This window comes from Brienomyrus brachyistius, chromosome 8 (genome assembly GCF_023856365.1).
Source record: "Brienomyrus brachyistius isolate T26 chromosome 8, BBRACH_0.4, whole genome shotgun sequence".
Taxonomy (NCBI): Eukaryota; Metazoa; Chordata; class Actinopteri; order Osteoglossiformes; family Mormyridae; genus Brienomyrus; species Brienomyrus brachyistius.
Window position 1 is genome coordinate 16900084 of NC_064540.1, and position 20397 is coordinate 16920480.

General features: G+C 38.2%; 1 protein-coding gene across 3 annotated transcripts in view; it reads left to right on the top strand.

Moving 5' to 3' along the window:
• pik3cd (phosphatidylinositol-4,5-bisphosphate 3-kinase, catalytic subunit delta) overlaps positions 1–20260 on the top strand; it is a 31744-nt gene extending 11484 nt beyond the window's left edge. For all 3 annotated transcript variants that reach the window (XM_049023308.1, XM_049023306.1, XM_049023309.1), the window contains 18 exons: positions 613–768; positions 1472–1561; positions 2649–2870; positions 4237–4333; positions 5745–5875; positions 6718–6768; positions 7121–7288; positions 7505–7626; positions 10028–10171; positions 10541–10640; positions 11615–11793; positions 14419–14528; positions 16139–16217; positions 16326–16493; positions 16820–16943; positions 17184–17329; positions 17731–17863; positions 18511–20260. In XM_049023308.1, coding sequence (XP_048879265.1) covers positions 613–768; positions 1472–1561; positions 2649–2870; positions 4237–4333; positions 5745–5875; positions 6718–6768; positions 7121–7288; positions 7505–7626; positions 10028–10171; positions 10541–10640; positions 11615–11793; positions 14419–14528; positions 16139–16217; positions 16326–16493; positions 16820–16943; positions 17184–17329; positions 17731–17863; positions 18511–18645 — 2355 coding nt within the window. In that variant the 3' untranslated portion in view covers positions 18646–20260. The remainder of the gene's footprint in view (positions 1–612; positions 769–1471; positions 1562–2648; positions 2871–4236; positions 4334–5744; positions 5876–6717; positions 6769–7120; positions 7289–7504; positions 7627–10027; positions 10172–10540; positions 10641–11614; positions 11794–14418; positions 14529–16138; positions 16218–16325; positions 16494–16819; positions 16944–17183; positions 17330–17730; positions 17864–18510) is intronic.
• The last annotated feature ends 137 nt before the right edge of the window (positions 20261–20397 follow it).

The following is a 20397-nucleotide window of genomic DNA, read 5'->3' on the forward strand; positions in this document are numbered from 1 at the left end:
TGATACTGTTTTGCCGTGAAAATGCATTTTATTCGATGAGGAAACAAGAATACAAATAGGAGGTCATTTAACCCATTTTGGATGTTTATACATTTAATGCTTAATTGTGGTAAAAATGCTAACTGTACTAATTAAAACAAATAACGGTGGCTCCATTCCGCCCTCGATTTCGCTTCCCCTTCCTGTATTTAAATGCTTTCTATTTTGATTTGGTACCACAGCCAGTTTCAGATCGCGTTGGTAATTCGGAATGAGTCACCAGGGCCGACCTCATGCACTCCTCTCCGCGTTGCCTTCACCATCTTCACGAGAGACAATGTTTTTAAGGTTTAGTGCTTAGACGGCAGCTTCGAGACAACTGGAATCATTTTTGTTGCCCTACACTGCATGTTCCATGCTGGATAAAGCTGCTCTGTAGTGGCATTTTTATTATTAATTTGCATTTTCAGCTCAGGCTTATGTCCTCTCCCCATCTTTATCATTTACTGTCTGTGAATCTACCAGTGAGTTTGGTCCCATCCTGAAAATGGCTAAAACGGCTTGTGAGATTATGACCTCATGCCAGATCACTGAATGGTAATTTTCTTCAATCGAATTCACTTTCTTCCCCAGTACATTTTTAACTGCCTGCGCACTGGTCTTACTCCACACTTGACCATGGTCCATCATTCCACTATCAACAAATTCCAAGAGGAGCAGGGCAGCATGAACGGTCAGGTTTCCAAAAACCGTCCCCCCACGAAACCCCCCCCACTACCACTAAAGAAGGTAAGAGGCTAACTTATTGGAACATGTCATCATTTCATTTTAAAAGCCTTTCCAATTCTTTAGTGTAGCCCATTTTCAACAGATGTTACGTTATATGCCGTACGTGTCTTTCAAATAGGGATGGATTCTTTAATGAATTCTTGTTACATTAAAAAGTGACAATTATACATGGAAGTTCGCTTAGAATAGCTTACAGAATACCACATGAGAGTAGCTAGCGAGACCAGCTTACTACAGCTGTTTCTTATGAAATGGAAAGTACTGTTATGCTGTTCTTTTTGGGAGAGCGGTATAAGAGATATCAATGGTTAAGCTATCGTGTCCTTCATAACTTGCAATATTAGAAATGGAATGTTAGTCTATTTTTTAAAAAAACCACTTAAATAATAACAGTGTGTAAAAAGAATTTATTACACTGTCTGATCTTTTTGAAACTGGTAAATAGTAGGCCTGTATTAGTGATGCATAATGGTAATTTTAATTTGAGAACGCTTGCCGAAGAAAATTTTACACTTCCATTAAGCATTTTTAACCACACAGTTATTACAAATAGTTAGAACATCTTTGTTTTAAGGAGATACCTACTGGTTAAATATTACTTTTTAAAAGAAAGTAAAAAAAAAAAAGCAGGATTTCCCAACACAGTTATTTTCAATTAACATAATTATGCGGAAATGGTGAAATTGTCTTTGTTTCTAAACAGCAAACCACATCCTCCCTGTGGTCCATTCAGGATCCCTTTGCCATCCACCTGGTCCAAGGAGGTCGAGTTAATGCTGATGAAGGGATGAAGGTAGATCTATTTTTTGTTAAGTACTACATCAGATTGTTTGTTTAGAAGGAGGTAAGGGAGAAAACAAATTGTCAGACATTACGGTTATGTGACTGACCACATATTTCCCATAATTCATCAGTGGTTTGGGGCAACAGCGCATAACAGGAAACGAAGAGGAACTAGGCTTTCGCGCCTTGTACTGGTGTCTTAATTCTAAGAAAAATGATTCCATTTTGGCGCTCATTCTTTGTTTGTCTACCCATGTCTTTGTGGTTTAGACTTAGTGAACGAATTAAAACAAGTTTATCTTGGAGGTAACACTGTGAAAGCTGAAATTCATTGTTAGCCCTTGGGAAGCAGTTATGTTCACAGAATATTAAGACCAAGTCAGTAGTGTTTGTTTTACCAATATATCTAATTACATAATAATTGTTGTTGTCTGGGTCACGGGGGGTCCGGAGCCTATCCCGGAATCAATGGGCACGAGGCAGGGAACAACCCAGGATGGGGGGCCAGCCCATCACAGGGCACATTCACACACCAGTCACTCACACATGCATACCTACGGGCAATTTCGTAACTCCAATTAGCCTCAGCATGTTTTTGGACTGTGGGGGAAACCGGAGTACCCGGAGGAAACCCCACGACGACATGGGGAGAACATGCGAACTCCACACACATGTGACTCAGGCGGAGACTCGAACGCGGGTCCCAGATGTGTGAGGCAACAGTGGTAACCACTGTACCACTGTACCACTGAAATGATCATAATGAAAATTAAAACTAGACAAAATTGGTTCTGTGAGAGCTGATGTATTCAGACTCTCAAAAATCAGATTATGCCCCAACAGCGAAAAAGCCATTCCCAGTCAGTAAAATATGACACTTTATATAATTCTTTATAAAGTATGGTAGTTAAAATTCCTCTCATTCTTATAAGAGTTACAATTCTTTTAACCTTGCACAACAGACTCACAAATTACAATAGCCCAAATATACTCGCGTATCTGTTTCTGTTGATAATTTTCATGGGTGACTAGTATTTAATGTCTGAGCACTTGGCGGCCATGACAGTTGTAGTAACAGTGATCTCTCTTTTCCTCAGCTGGTGGTGCAGGCTGGTCTCTTCCACGGCAGTGAGCTGCTCTGTAAGGTGGTGACCAGCAGCGAGGTGAACGTCTGCTCAGAGCCAGTCTGGGATCAGAAGCTGGAGTTCGACATCAATGTGTGTGACCTGCCGCGAATGGCCCGGCTCTGCTTCGCTCTCTATGCTGTGACGGAGAAGAGCAAGAAGCCTCGATCCACTAAGAAGAAGAACAAGAAAGCAGTGAGTTAATACAGCATTCATGAGTTTAAAAACACCACTCTCAGTTTTACGTTACATACACTCTCTTAGATTGGTCTGGAATTAATAAAAAAAATTTTTGCGTTATTAAATCATATTGGGAAGACAGTGGAAGAATATAAAAATAGCGATACCCCAAAATATATTCTTTTTCCTTAACCATTTTGTGTTGTGTGTCTTTCTTTACGCGTTTGTGTGCTTGTTGAAGGCACCGTTTAATTACGAATGACAGATAAGGGCCAAGAAAACATGCTTATGAATATTTATTATTTCCAGTAAAACTTTGCCATTTGTACTTCTCTTTTCCGCAGATGGTACTATTCAGAGAAGTTTGGGGTCTGCATGTTATTGGAACTAAGAATTTTCTCTCGCTACGTGTCTTGTATGTGTTTCTGCTGAACCTTGTGTCATTATTCGCTGTTAGTGCAAAATGTAAGTTTGAGAACAGATGAGCACCAGCAGGTGTTTAGGAAAAATCCATCCATCCATCCGTCCATCCACTACCACTTTTATATGAGTATAAAAGGCTTTTAACAAATGTGCAGTTTGCCCAGCAGTTACAGCCAGGGGCAGACACTAGGAATGTTGGCCTGTGTGATGTCTGGTGCCACACAGTACCAAACGGTACCAAACGGTACCATCTTTCAAATGTGATGTGAGCTTTTTTATTCCGAAACAGAAGACTTTCAGGGTAAAAGTTCCTGTCTGTCTTTTTTCTATAGCAATGCTGTAGCCCTGTTGTTCATGCTTGGCCGTTGTGTTGTGTCTCTGGAGATTGCGTGTTTTTCTCCATGTTGTGCTGGTTCCTTCCTTGTAATTAATACCTGAATAGATTGTTTCTAAGTTGGTCATAAATTGGTCCCCAGCCATATGCCCTGTTGACCCCATACTGAGATAAGCGGGAATAGAGCTGCCCCAAGGTGCTTTACATGGCTGTGCTTTATTTACATCACAACATCAATAAGTCAGAATAATACAAATATGGGGAAAAGGAAAGACAGAGAGCTAAATAGAAAACGGAGGGATTTTATCTTTCACTAATTCATACTTCCAGCAATTGACTTAGACAGTGTATAGATATTAATAGATATATTTGTTTTAGATTTCTTATATTTGTAAACATCCTGGGATAATTAGAAGGATTATGGCAGATAATAATGCATTTCGAGAAACCACATTTCCCCTTCATAGTAAGTGTTTTTGGATTAGTTACTCTTAATGCTGTATTGCCAAATAGTGTGGTAATAAAAATGCTTAAATCATTACGATATTAAAAGTATTTGATATGATATATTTGATAGGACATTACAGATTAATTTGCATGTAAATTCTTATTTTTCCACTCCAGGATTGTCCATTGTCATGGGTGAATACAATGGTGTTTGATTACAAGGACCAGCTTAAGACTGGAGAATATAACTTGTCTATGTGGCCATCGGTACCAGGTAAGTCTGTTGGACCAACATCTCAAGCTCTGCTCTGTGTCAGCTATGGAACACACTGGACCAGTTGTGCAAATTATGATATAATATAATAGTCTTTATGATACTGACTGTGTTTGTATAATATATACTTTTTATTTAATAACTCATAGCTTCCAATATTTTAGAAACATCTTTGCTTATCTTTGTCTGTTGTTGCCATATTTATATATGGTTAAACACAAATGGTATTTCATGTAACTACCCCCTTGCTTGGTTCATAAGACCCCTGACCTAGACTTTATGTACGACAGTGTCTTTCAGTTTTCATGCTTCCTGAAAATTATGTAAGCATAACTATGCACAAAAGCAACACTTCATCACTGGAAGGTTACTATTATTATTTTAAAAAATTATATTCTTTCTTGAAATGGAATACAGTATTAGCTGTTCTTGCATGTTCTTGCATGTTCTTGCATGTTCTTGCATGCTCTTGCATGCCCTTGCATGCTATCTGTACTCATCAAAGATTTACGATAACCTTAAAAGCCTTGAACACTGGGTGGGAATGCAATGGTGCCAACTTTACACTTTAGACACTCTGTTTTTTTTCTGAAAAATGCTGCGTGTGCTTTGGTGAGTGATAGTAAACAGAGGCACTTTCCAGATCTGTCCTCTTCCGTGCTTTTTCAGTAATTAAATGTATTCAGTGTTTTGTTATTAGTGTTTGTAATATTTTAGTTGAGGTTTATGTGCCTAAAACTACAATGGGTGTGTTTGCTTTTTTCCATCAATGTTTGAATGGCATATTTCTGGAACGCTGTAAAAAGTTAAGTTTAAAGCAAAGCTGTAACAAATAGTTTAAAGCAGGGACGGGTTATGGGTTGTGTGGGCCCCTGGGCAAATCGTTTGCTAGCCTCCCCCCCCCCCCCCCACCACCACCACCAGCACCACCACCAGCACCACCACCACAATTCAAGGGCCCTTGGCAGCCAAACGCCCTCCCTATAGGGTCAGGGGCCCTTGTAGGCAGAGGATCAAAGAATGTAGGCCCTCTAAAATAGACAAACGAAAATACATTGTTGATAAGCATTGCAAATTGTTTTGGGCTAGGGGCCCCACGGGCCCCCTGCACCCCAAGGGCCCCTGGGCAGCGGCCCCGCTGGCCCGGTCTGTAATCCGTCCCTGGTTTAAAGCAACTGTAGATAGTACATTTTATAAATCAGATTTTTATTATATAATATATTTAGCAAATTATCGGCCAACATATACAACAAGTATTCTAACTTGCAATATCCAGGTTAGTAATAACTGTCAGTTAAGATTCTTACCAGCCAGGTCATTTGTTCTTCTTCATTATTTAACAATATTGTCTGAAAAAATAGTCTAAGTGAATAATGAAATAACCAACTGGCTTCTTATTGTAAATTTGCAGATGACAAAAGTGAACTTTTGAACCCAATGGGTACCGTGGAAATAAATCCCAACACTGAGAGTGCGGCGGGGCTCCTTGTACGCTTTCCGAATATCCGGCCGCATCCAATCTACTATCCATCACATAGCAAGGTGGTCTGCTTCGTACTTCCATCATGCTGGTCGCATTTTTCTGTTTATTACGGGAAATGTTTAGTATAGTTGTAGATGTTGCAAGTTGTGATAAAGAACCATTGTTGGTGTCAGGTAATAAATACATGAAATATACCTGTTATCATGCAAGTTACCGAAAATGGGGGGAGTCGCGTAAAAACAAAAATACAAACTATGTAGAAAGATTATGAAATATGCACAGAATTATGGACTCATAGTATGTTTAAATGATTTTTTCCACACCAGGATTATCCTTTGTCATGAGTGAATAGAATAATGTTTGATTACAAATTACCAAAGAATTACATATTTTTTCGAAGGCATATTTGTATGGCATTTACTGTGATTTTAAGGTATTTATGAGTGTGTAGGATTGCATATGTTAAATACTTTAAGGTATTTATGCTGCCTTATGCCTGTAGCCTCCAGGATAGACCCTGGACCCCCCATTACCCTGAATAGGATTAGCGGTTACAGAAAATGGATGGATGGATGGATGCTTTGTCATCATAAATACACTTAAATCAGAGTAAATTCCACAACAAAGATCAATGTAAAATAGCCACTAAATGCAATATTTTGGTGTTTTTTTTAAGCAAGCAGTTCTCAGATCTCCTACAGTTCCCAGGTTTCAGATATTATCACCGTTGCAGTATTGTAATTTGGAAAATCTACAATTAAAATGCTGAATTTATGTAGTCTTGATTAAAATAAAAATTTTACAGAAAATGTATCAATATGAATATAACATGTGCTTGCACTGCAGTATATATATAATCACATTTCAAATTAACCCCTAATGCTCTCTGATATTCTTTCAGACTTATGACATCCGAATAAACGGAAACAGAGCTGTAGCCACGAAAGAGGAGGTGAGAAATTTATGTTTGATAACTGAAGCATGGATCACTCATGAAACAAAGAGGATGATAATTCCTCAGTACATTATCCATATGATTTTACAGCCAAACTTTTATAAGTAAAAATTTTATAAAAGGCTAATCAATTTTTTTTATTCTAAGCATTCTTTCAGTAACTGCAATAATAGCAACTTTGGCAAGAACATAAGCAAAATAATTAACAATGACAGTTTTTATAGTAATCTTTAGAAAAATAGTGTATTGGAGCTAGTCATTTACTACCTTATACTGCATATAGAAACCAGTTGCCTTGTCTGACGTGTTTTATAAATGTACAGAATAAATGTTACCTGAACGTTTGCAGCACATGAAACTGAGGGAGATAGTGGAAAATAAAAACTACACTGAGTTTTTTGAGGATGACAAGGAGATTTTATGGAAGCTACGCTATGAAATGTTTGAGAAATACCCAGAGAGTTTGTCCAAATTGCTCCTCATCACCAAATGGAACAAGCATGAAGATGTAGCGCAGGTGCATCTCAACCGTCAACATTCAACAGATTCTTCTTGATGCTTACATATGAAAATGTGCCTATTTTATATTTTGATTTCTTTTCTCTGCAATGCGTTTTTTTGGTTATCTCTTTCAAATCACTAAATTATAATTTGAGTAACATTTGAGCACTTTTGCTTGCCTTCGAAACAGTATAATAAGATATTTAACATGAATTGGGGTACTTCGTCCTAGATGATCAGTCTCCTGCAACTGTGGCCTGAACTCCCAGCTCTCCATGCCTTGGAACTCCTGGATTACAGTTTCCCAGATCCCAGTGTGCGCTCTTTCACAATAAGGTGTCTAAGAAGGCTCAGGTAGGGAGACTCCATCAAATTAAACGTTTTTCAAACTTTTTATAGTGCTTACACCACAATTAACTATCAGGTATGATATATGACCATGAATATATATTTATGTGTGTGTGTGTGGGGTCCAGGTATACATTACATTATGGGGACCAAATGATCTGACAATGCAACAAAAACCTGTCATTTTGACGCTGTGGGGATCATTTTTTCAAGGCATGGACTCAACAAGGTGCGGGAAACACCCCTTAAAGAGTCTGTACCATATTCATGCATCATGTAGATGCTGCAGATTTGACTGCTGCACATCCGAGTGCCGATTCTCCTGTTTCCCCTGTCAGATTCATTGAGGAGACCATTGAAGAGCACTGAACTCATCGTTATGCTAATGGAAGCAGCTTGAGATGACTTCTGTTTAGTGACATGGTACATTAGCCTGCTGGAAGTAGCCATTAGAAGATGGGTAAATGGTGCCCATAGAAGGATGGACATGGTCAGCAACAATACTGAGATACTATGTCATTTAAGCAGTACTGAGATACTGTGTCATTTAAGCAGTACTGAGATACTGTGTCATTTAAGCAGTACTCAGATACTGTGTCATTTAAGCAGTACTGAGATACTGTGTCATTTAAGCAGTACTCAGATACTGTGTCATTTAAGCAGTACTCAGATACTGTGTCATTTAAGCAATACTCGACTGAGGAAACATTCCCTATATCATTACATCACCGCCAGCCTGGACTGGTGACGCAAGGCAGGATGGATCCATAAATCCATGCTTTTAACACCAAATTCTGGTCCTGCACTCTACATATCGCAGCAGAAACTGATTGTCCATCAGACCAGGTGCCCTTTTTTCAGTTTTCAAAAGTCCAGTTTCAGTGAGCCTGCAGTGGCCTCAAACTGAGATTCCATCAGACCAGGTGCCCTTTTTTCAGTTTTCAAAAGTCCAGTTTCAGTGAGCCTGCAGTGGCCTCAAACTGAGATTCCATCAGACCAGGTGCCCTTTTTTCAGTTTTCAAAAGTCCAGTTTCAGTGAGCCTGCAGTGGCCTCAAACCGAGATTCCATCAGACCAGGTGCCCTTTTTTCAGTTTTCAAAAGTCCAATTTGAGTGGCCTCAAATTCCTCTTTTTAGTTAACAGGAGTAGAACCCAATGTGATCTTCTGCTGTTAAAGTCCATCCTCCTCAAGGTTCAATATTTTCAGAGATGCGTTTCTGCTCACCACTGTTGTAAATAGTAGCTGAGTCACTGCCTTCCTGTCAGCTCAAAACCAGCCTTGCCATTTTCCTTTGACCTCTCACACACAGGGCTGATTTCCACCCACAGATCTGCCACTCACTGGATTTGTTTCTTTCCCACAACATTCTTTGTGAATTCTAAAACTGCTCTACATGCACATCCCAGGAGATCAGCAGTGTCTGAAATACTCAGACCATCCTGTCTGGCACCAGCCACCAAGCCATGTCCCTTGGATTACATTTCTTCCCCGTTCTGATGTTTGATCTGACCCTTAACTGAAGCCCTTGACCAAGACCAGCTTAATTTTATGCATTGTTCTGCTGACATTTGATTGGCCGATTAAGTATTCACATGAAGGAGCATGTGTACAGGTGTTCCTAATACAGTGGCCACTTAATGTATATGACAAGAATTCGTTCAGTTATTCATTTAACAATAAAGTGAGTCGGCACAAAAGCAAAATAGGATGTAGGAGGGACCACAGATTAAACTATGATCATGTGACATACATGCACAAAGAGTGATGAAACAACGTTTCTCCATGGCCCCAGTGCAACATATAGTAACGTATATATAGTACATTTAACATCACAGTAACAGGGCGTGCAAGGTGCAAACAGCCAGTACATAAATAGTGCAGAGATAATAAATAGTGCAGAGGCGTAAACTTTGCATGATTTGTGCAGTTGCACAAGGCAGTTGGCAGGATTTATCCCAACATAAGACACCACAAAGTGCAGTAACAGAATCAAAAACAATAATAGACAGGACGATAAATAGACAGCACACGATTCCAATTTGTAGCATAATTTAATATGTGCCCTTGAGAGGTAACGTGGGCTATCCCACAAAAACAAAGTTTTGAGAAAATGAGCTCCAAAGTTGAAATTTAAAAAAACAAATCAGTGTGCCTATACCCTACAATTGATATATATCATAGGTAGCACAGAGGTGTGACTTGGATAATAACAACTTATCCAACTGAAAATATTCAATAAAAATGGGGTAGGGGTCAAAAATGTGGGATAGCCCACTTTACCTCTCAAGGGCACATATAATAATAATAGTAATATAATTTGTATGTGTGACATTGAAAATACAGGTGCGTAAAAACAGACATATTAATTTGTAGCATATTAATCTATATTCTTCTGTTCTTTTTCAGTGATAATGAGCTTTTCCAGTACTTGCTCCAGCTGGTTCAAGTCCTGAAGTATGAGCCTTACCTTGACTGCGAATTGTCAAAATTCCTCCTACAAAGATCCCTTTCCAACAATAAGATTGGACATTTCTTGTTTTGGCATTTAAGGTACATTTATAATGTAAAGAGTGTTTAAATAATGACGACTGATTTGTTCTATCTGTTCTCACATGCATTTTCATCCTCTTGGCATCCGGACAAAAATACCTCTAATCTTTCAATGTCTATCGATGCAATACTGTTTTATTGTCAAAGTGGAGTGTAATTTAAAATTTTAAGTGTCTGTCTGCTAGCCCGGGTCACTGATTGTTTTGGAAAATTAGCTTATGTCATATTTAAACCCAGACGTCGAATATGTTAGAGAAAATAATATGTTGAATTAAAAAAATTTGATCTTGCAGATGCCATCATAGTTTCCGGTGATTTTTGGGAATGGAAACGGTGGTAGTTGACTTAGCCTGGCTGTGATCTCTGCAGGTCCGAAATGCATGTCCCATCAGTGAGCCTGTGCTTTGGGCTCATTCTGGAGGCCTACTGTCGGGGGAGCATTTACCACATGAAGGCTTTAATGAAACAGGTGAGACCTGGACATACAGCATTACCAGAATGTTTCTTTTAATTGTTTCTTTCATTTATGCAGTAAAAATCTCAGACAAAGAAAAACTGCTTATGAATTTGGTCATGATTTACTATGGCTGGGGAAATAATATTTGGAAAAACTGATAAAAAATGTGCAAGACTTATTAACAATTTGTTATTATTTTATTATTACTATTATTATTGTTGTAGTTGTTTTTGTTTAAAACTGCACACCCACACTTCATTGTACAATTCAGTATGTAATTATTTTATTTAACATGCTTACATCTTGTTCTCCAGTCATTCCACATCGTTCCACATCATTTTGAATGCTGTCTTTGAGTGTCTAGGGCTAATGCTGTGGTTAATTTATTAAAAGACTCTCCCTCTGGTAACTTCATAGTCAAACCATCCATCACTACATGTCTTTTTTTGCGATGTCATTACATCAACATCGCTCAACCTTTTTCCCAAAATTAGATGTTGTGCCAACTGTCCCTGATAATTTTGCTTTGCTCGTGCAAGCAGAAGGTTTCCATCTATTAAAATGATTATCCAAGTTTGTTTTGTTTCTTGAAAAGGGAGGAATTTTCTGACATTGTTTGCAAATAGTTTTTCGCAGGTTCCTAGACTTGTAAAAAAATTGCAACACTTCAGAAAGTGTTTTATAGCCTGTATGAGTTAACACTCACGATGCACTCGTGTTTATTAAATAAAACCAGGACTGGAGTTCTTGGATAATGGGTCGCTGCACAGAATCCTTCCAGCTATTACTTATTGAAATCATTAGCCGTTACTTACTGATTTTGCATGTATTATCGGTAATACATGCCCCAGCCCAAATGATTCTTTTTATTTAATTGATTTCAGGATTTTGTATTTGTATTGTATTTATTAGCAAAAATATAGTGTAGCGCCTGTATGTCTAAAATGTCTTGCTGATTCACTTGACTTTTCTTTTTTACCCAATAGAATGAAGCTTTAAATAAGATGAAATCCTTGAATGACTTCGTAAAGTCAGCTTCTCAGAAGGGCACCCGGACACAGACCACAGGAGACATGAAGGTGTGCATCAAGCAAGAAGCATATCTGGAAGCTCTGTCAGATCTGCTGTCACCCCTCAATCCAAGCCTCATCCTCTCTGAGATATGGTGGGACTCCATTATGTTTTGTTACATTAACCACAGACGTTTTGATTGGGATAGAATTAAAATGTGCTAATATTTATACTGCATCTGAATTAAATAATTATCCACTGTCAATAATAAGATATTAATTTTGACCAGATTGTAAAAGGGTATTTTACCAAGTAGTTTAGCAAAATCTGGTTGTCCGGCTTTGTCTGTTTATACTATGTTTACAACGTTTTAAAAACAAGTGTTCCCTTTACTTTATGCTTAATTGCATATCCACACGGCAGCAGTAAGCATAGTTTTAGAAAATTCAATCCCGATTCTGCTCAGTTGTTTGCATTTTAAAAATGCAGGGAGCTTTGGATAAATTCTCCACATCAGCTGTGTGGCCTGGGACAATGCTGAGTTGTCCCACCGCATCACGATGCCTTGCTCTTTTATGCCTTGAGTATGGCTTGTTGGTATTAGAGGGTATAGTACAGTATAGTAAATACTGAATTGTCCACCGCGGAGATTAAGCTCCTAGCTGCTCGTTGCAGGCACTGTACTACACAACTGTCCCCTCTGCATCCTTTGCCTTTCTAATTACCACAGTGCCCCCTGGTGTTGAACTCCCAATTATTCTTTTAGTAGTCGTAGTTGTATCTCCACATTACACACCGGTAAAACAGAAAATCTGTAATCTTATAGTGTTATCTACCTCAGTTGTTGATAGATTTTTATCTGTTATTTAGACTGATATTGATGATGATGATTACAAGTACATAAGTTATTCCAGTATCAGCTAATTTGTTTTTTTATGTGTTTGGACCAAAGCTGATGATAAGCCTTCTTAGCCGTGACCTTTGTGTGCAGCAGTACTGCAATTAGCACAGATCTCAGAAATAAATTGAGCCACATCCCTCAGTATTTCTGTGCCTGGCTCTTGTCATCCCTTAACTGATTTTAATTTAACTTTAATTTAATTCAGTGCTGCTAACTTACCTTTTATGGTAACACTTTTGTTGATGTGCAGCCTGCTGTAGTGCGGCGATGGTCTTTATTAAGTGTGTATTCTTTATGGGTTTAGTTTGATTTGATCGCGCTGTATCACAGTGACAAGTTTGATGCATAGCGTTTTTATTACATGGTCAATTGAATACATTAAATTACTTAGGTGATGTATCTGATTTTTTTCAATTTAGTAAACTTAGTAAAGTACGGCATTGATTATGACTTGAAAAGTACAGCATTGATTATGACTATGGAATAGGTGTTCTACTGGTCTATATTTTCTTTATTTCTTATGTATTGCTATAATAGTGGCGGCATGGTAGTGCAGCGGTTAGCACTGCTGCCTCACACCTCTGGGACCTGGGTTCAAGTCTCTGCCTGGGTCACATGTGTGTGGAGTTTGCAAGTTCTCCCCATGTCATTGTGGGGTTTTCTCTGGGTACTCCAGTTTCCCCCCACGGTCCAAAAACATCCATTTTCCAAACCGCTTTTCCTACTGGGTCACGGGGAGTCCGGAGCCTATCCCGGCAGCAATGGGCACGAGGCAGGCAACGACCCAGGATGGGGGGCCAGCCCATCGCAAGGCACATTCACACACCATTCACGCACACATGCACTCCTACAGGCAATTTAGTAACTCCAATTAGGGATGGATGCTATAATAGTTAGGCTGGTGTACATCATGTGATTTTTGGCTGTCCCAGACAAAAGATAAAGAATCGTGGCAATATCTATGGTCTTGGTTCCAAAACAGTAGACTTACTTCACACTGTGAGAGAGGTCCAAACGCTTTCTATTTTAGTGATCAATTGTTGACACACCACAACAAAATGTGTCTTCTGCATTTAACCCATATATAACAACGTGACATAGCAGGGGGCAGCTAGGGGGCGGTACCTTGCTCAGGGTACCTCAGTGGTGCCTTGCTGGTTAGGGATTCAAACCTGCAATCTTTCAATTACAAGTTCACTTCCCTACCCATTTAGCCACTACTGCCCACAACATGAACATTGCCATGGATTTTGTGACCAAAAAAAGGATGGGACAAAATTTTGACAATGACAGCAAATTAGCGTGACCATCTCACAACCTACGTCTGCTAAGCAACCAGCACTGATGACGTTTAATTCTTGTATATTGACTTGTGTCATAGCCTAAGATTCAGTAGGTGTTGTCATTGTACGGTCTACATACATACAAGCTTAATGTCGTACCCAAGTTGATTAGATCGGTGTCGCATGCAGTGGCAATGCAATAAACTTATATGATTGCTGAAACTGCATAGTCTATATGAGGCTAAAGAGACAGGATGTTCAGGGAGGTGTGGAGCTGGGCAGCCTGGTCTTCATGTCTTTTCTGGGTCAATGGGCATAACGCACTTCAGTCTTATAAAACTGATTATGGTGCAGGTGAAGAAAATGAATGTGCTTATCACTTGTTACATCATGTCATTTCTGAGTTTTTCTGATAGGTATAGTTAACTATATGCTATTTCACTATTTTATTCAGAACTATGAAATGTCTGAAAAATTAATTGAGTATTTGGCAACATAAGTAAGCACCCTGACTAGTATTTTCAGACATTTTCTGTAAGTTTCGAGTATTTTTAAACATTATTATAACATCATAAACCTTCACTGTGTTCCATAGTCCAGACATGTGCAAGTACATGGATTCTAAGATGAAGCCTCTCTGGTTGGTCTACAAGAATCACAAGGTGCAAGGGGAACCACTTGGTATTATATTCAAGAATGGAGATGGTAAGAAACTGTATTTATATGTGTGTGTGTGTGTGTGTGTGTGTGTGTATATATATATATATATATATATATATATATATATATATATATACTCTGAGATCAAGCCAGCGTAAATTGCAAGACATTTAGTTCATGGTATCATGGTTCTGACAACAAATCTTTTTTTTTGGAAAATACATAGATAAAGTAGATACAATAACTTTATATAAGAAAGGCTTTACATTAGACTTCCATAAACATTGATAGCCTGTATTGAGTCTGTATTATTCCTTTCCGTTTTGATGGCTTCAAACAGTTGATCAGTAGTGGAAAGGCATTTCACAGTTAGTTTGTATTTAATATGAGACCAAATATTCTCTATAGGGTTTAGATATGGACTCTGACCTGGCCAAAAGTTCAGCCTAATGGACTTATCCTTAAGCCTCTTCTTGGTGGTCTTTGCAGTTTGGGTAGGAGCATTGTATTGAAAAATAACTAATATTGATTGTCCCTCCTCTGAAAACAGCTTCTCTGTTGTGGGAATGAGCCTTTCTGCAATATTCTCCTGTACTCAGCAGCATTGATTGACTTTTCACCATGATTCAGCACCAGCAGCTGAAAACGCTCCCACACCATGTCACCTATTCTGTCATGCTTTACTGTGGTTGAGATGCACTCTATTCAAACCATCATTCGTCACTCCATACGACTATACTAAAAATCACTCAGCACCAGACATTCCACACGCTGCCAAAAAGTGAATTCTGTTGTTGATGTGAGAGCAGTAAGTTGTATTTTCATGCATTTTCTAGACACAAAACCAGCTAGAAACAACCTTCTTCTAATTGTCCTCCTAGAAGGAGCCTTGTTGTCTTGAATTCTCCTGACACTTTTCAAAGCATATTCTTTTGGCCCGGAGTACAAACATATGCAACACATACTAACCCTAACCTTATTCATACCCTGAAGCACTTGAACATCTAAGTTAAAATAGCAAATAGCAAAACTATTGTTATTTGGGACCCCATCCTGGACTGTTCCCTGCCTTTCACCTAATAAGCGCCGGATGACCCTGAACAGGGCAAGCAGTTACAGAAGATGGATAAATCTATGAATTAGTTATTCATATATGTGTATTTGTGTGTGGTATTTGTCTAATTAGATGTATGCAGCATTGATGTAAAAGCCATTATCCAGAATTGATTTCACCTGTGAAATCCACTTAATTTGGTTAAAAGAAGGATTTGTACAATTTCAGACAATTGAAACTTGGTGAATGTGAGGGATAATGGGCAAAAGCAGCAGGCAGGAATTCAAAAAGGCTTATTCAGGAAAGAGGTGAATTGGACAGATCCACAGACGGTCTAGTGTCTATCTGTGTTTTTCGATAGGATTATTTCTTGTGGAATGCTGTTAACCAGGAGTTGCCATGGATGGGGTGGAAACCCTGAATTTTTTTATCCAGGTTGGGGTAGGGTGGGTTAGGGCTAGGGGGCTTGGCTCATGCATGTAAGAGTCAGAAGGTTGCGTGTTATGAAAGGCAAAGACTTAAGATGCAGGTTTTGAGCTCCAGGAGTTTCCTGGCTGATATTTATTCCTAAATCAATTTTCAACGCCCTCTCTTGCCTCAGACCTTCGACAAGACATGTTGACTCTCCAAATGATAGAGTTGATGGAGATTCTTTGGAAAAAAGAGGGATTGGATCTGAGGTTAGTGTTTTGGATACTACAGTTATCTATTCAGATATTACCACTTTGCTTCTTGGGAAGCTTACTTAATTCCTAATTCTGGTCTCTTCATTCCTTTTTGGATTGCAGGATGATCCCTTATGGTTGTCTCTCGACTGGAAACAAGACAGGCCTGATCGAGGTGGTGAAGAACTCAGACACCATCGCCAACATTCAGCGCAACAACAGCAATAACGCAGCAACTGCGGCGTTCAACAAGGACGCTCTGCTCAACTGGCTGAAGTCCAAAAATCCAGGGTGAGCATTTGTTTGACTTGAGATAAGCACTCTGTGGACCTTCTGTTATACTTCAGAAGCATTAAAATTATATTTGAATATTACATATTTATCATAATTCACTGTTGCGTAGCTCATTAACAAAAAAAACGTAAGTGGATAATTTATCTAAGAAGGTGCCGCTATAGTAAAAGTGTCACCTCAGTAGTGAATATAAAATGATGCAATTGGGAATATGCTCAACTTTCACCTTTAAACAGACAGATGGATCCAGGACTGTCAGCTCAGGGCAACACGGCAGCTTAAAATATCTGATCTAGATTTCTTCTTGTCCCTTTTGTTTACAGAGATAAACTGGATCAAGCCATTGAGGAATTCACTCTATCCTGTGCTGGCTACTGTGTAGCCACTTATGTTTTGGGAATTGGTGACAGACATAGTGACAATATAATGATCAGGGAGACGGGCCAGGTGCGATTGACTGAAATTTTTATTTTATTGTAACACTACTGACTCTTTTACCATAACATTGTACATTAGATTGATGTTGCATTGAGTAGCATAAAAGGTCAAAGGGTAACATCCACAATTGGGGGCTAAATAATTTTCATTCCCTGAGTAAAATTGTGTATTTAACAATTCTTATTATAATAATGCTAATTACCTTCAGTTTTATTGACTTTTCTTTAAATTAAGCATTGTCTTTTGCAGCTGTTTCACATTGATTTTGGACACTTCCTTGGAAACTTTAAGAGCAAGTTTGGCATCAATAGAGAACGAGTGCCATTCATTTTGACCTATGACTTTGTTCATGTAATTCAGCAAGGAAGAACCAATAACAGCGAGAAGTTTGAGAGGTAATTTTTAACTTTTGCAACTCCGAGCTGGGAGGGAACAAAAATGTGGGTCGTCTGTGGGTCCCTGAGGACCAGAGTTGGGAAACATTGATCTAGAGCAAGAACATAAGATATTTACAAACGAAAGGAGGCCATTTGACCCATCAAGCTCTTTGGAGGGGATTCAATTAATAGCTAAGAGTTGTTAAAAATAAAAACATAAGAAACAAGTGGACAACATGCAAACTTCATCCATAGAACAGGGCTTGGATTCAAAATGTGCATAGAGTCATAGAGTGAGCCTAGAATGCGGGATCTTGCAAATCCCTCCACTGTCTCTTGGGGTCTTTTCAACAGTCTGCAAACGTGGTTATTCCAGTTATCGTGCAAAATGTCTTGAGTTGCTTATTGTGTGTTCTCAGATTCCGGGAGTACTGCGAGCTGGCCTACAAGATCCTTTGTCGAAATGGAACCCTGTTTGTGAATTTATTCTCCCTAATGCGGGCTGCAGGACTCCCTGAGTTGAGCTCCTCCAAGGATATCCAGTACCTTAAGGTAAGTCTCGGGAATATCTCATATATTAAAAACTTTAATATGAAGGTAAAAAAAATAACCAGCTAAAAAACAACCACACTTTGCATATACGCGAAGTGTTGCCTTCCTTCACTGTATGTATTCTTCAAGTAGGAAAAGTGAACGCTATGTCTATAAAAATCTATGAGCACATTCATAACACATTGTCATGCATTCACAAAGCATTATAAACATGGCTGTAAATATTTATAAAAAAAAGCATAAAGCATCGTAGTGTTGATTATAATTCTTTAAAAGCTTTGAACTAAGCTTTCATCTATAATGCATTATAGACTCCCTTGTAATTCTTTTTATAGCAATTCTTACTCTGACCATTATAATGCATTGTGGATGCTTTTTAATGCATTATGAAAGTGTTTATAACGTACTATAGATGAGTTCTTCATTTGAGCTTACGTATAAAGTACTATAATCAATGCTCTACTGCCTTACGCCTTTTTAAAAATATTTTAGTCATGCTTATGCTTTGTGCATTTTAATCTGTTATAAATACTTATAGAATTCTTCCAGGCATTTGTAGAAAGTGTTACCTTTAGTGCTTGTAAATGAACATGCTGTCATTTTATATGTTATATTATTTACTTGATTTTTTTTCTATTGATTCATAGGACTCGTTAGCACTGGGAAAGTCAGAAGAGGAGGCCCTGAAGAACTTCAAAGTGAAATTTAATGAGGCACTCCGTGAGAGCTGGAAGACTAAGGTAAACTGGATGGTCCACAGTGTTTCTAAGGACAACAGATGATTATGGACACAAAGGACAAATGTTTACTATCATTTTAGGAATCAACCTTGGGACTATAAATATTTAATTTAACTGATAAGAAGGACAGGGGTTGTTCTTAAAATTCATGTAAATATTAATCATTTCGATTCTGTATTTACACTGGAAATTTTATATTTATTGAAAAAGATGCACAACTCACAAAAAATGTATGTGGAATTTCAATGAGTAACTGGTCATACTCTGTGGATAAAAAGGCAAAAGAACACTTGTTGTGTTAAAAAAGTGTTTACATCCATTTTGGATGAAGTTAAATATCTATTTATTTGTATTTCTTTATGTTTGTATTTTTCAAATATGGTTAGATCCATTTGTATTTTGTATCTTGAGTGTCAAAATATTTATGAAGAACCTATGCAGACAATCAAAAGAATGTCCAAAAGAAGACTTACGGGATTTATTCCGCTTTCAAAAGTAGAAATATGTGGTAAAGTTCATTCACCGTTTTCTAGCTGTCCATGCAGTTTACACAATAATTGTTGCTACATGTTACACTTGTGCTACACGTGACACTTTTAGAGCTGTGGTGTATTTGCTATTAGAAATTTCACACAAAACATTTTACAATAAATGAATAAAACATTTCCGGCTTAGTCAGGTTCAGCTAATTTTTGGTGATAGCTGGAGCAAAAACCCTGCATATTCTGTTAATAAGTAAGGGCAGAAGATAATTACCACTGATATATGATGTTTCAGTGGCTAAGGAATGCATACAACTTCATATTCTAAACCTAGAATAATTACAAGCTATTTCTCTAAATGTAGATGTGCTGGGGTTCCAGCAGCACATTTTGGTAAAAGGTCTCAGCATCTTCTACTGACTCTGCAGCAAAGTTTCATAGGAGGTGCCACATGTATGGATTAGGGATATGCATCCCCGTCACTGAGTCTGATGCGATACACCTCTCCATGTATTGCAAGTGATCTGATACATTAAAGAAACATATGAAGCAGCTAGTAATGCGATTTGATATGACTCAGATAAGGGCAATAGCATTATGAACTTTTATGCCAGTACACCAATGCAAATCGGTGAATCTTACCATCCCTAGTATGGATGCATAATGACAATAATCTATTATCCATTCTATGAAAATGGAAACGTGAAAGACTGAGGACCTGCAGCTAACCAGCAGAAAACAGCACAGACGTAGTTTCAGTGTAATCAATGATTCTTTTTGATGACTTTTCCAATCTTCCTCCTTGTTGAATATATGTAGATTTCCTAGCATCTGTTTAAGTCTGTCTTTGTCAGTCTTGGAATGGTTTGCACATATTCTCTTTAGCGGACATTATTTTACACCCCTAAAAACACATCATCCACAACAGATTACATAAATTTACTGTACCTTGTGTTTTGCAGGATTGTGTCAATTTTTCTTCAGTGCAGTAAAAGTGCTTTTTAACAAAGCTTTCTCTGTGTATTTGCAATATTTTTGATGGGATGAAATGTTTACAAAGCATGAAATATGCAGCCTTAAAGTTCTGTTTTGCTGAAATCATTTTTGTATTTTTTTTAATGTTGTAGAAAACGTTAAATCGTGGAAAATGTGCAAATAAATTTTTTTCCCCCATATTTCACATGTCTGTGGATGTTAAGTGTCAGCCATTAATTTAAGCCTTTTCAGTTGTGGAGGATAAAGGATTCTGGGAATTCACAAAGGCCATAAACCCTTTGCATACTTTGCATACAAACCCAGTGCAAAGCAGTAA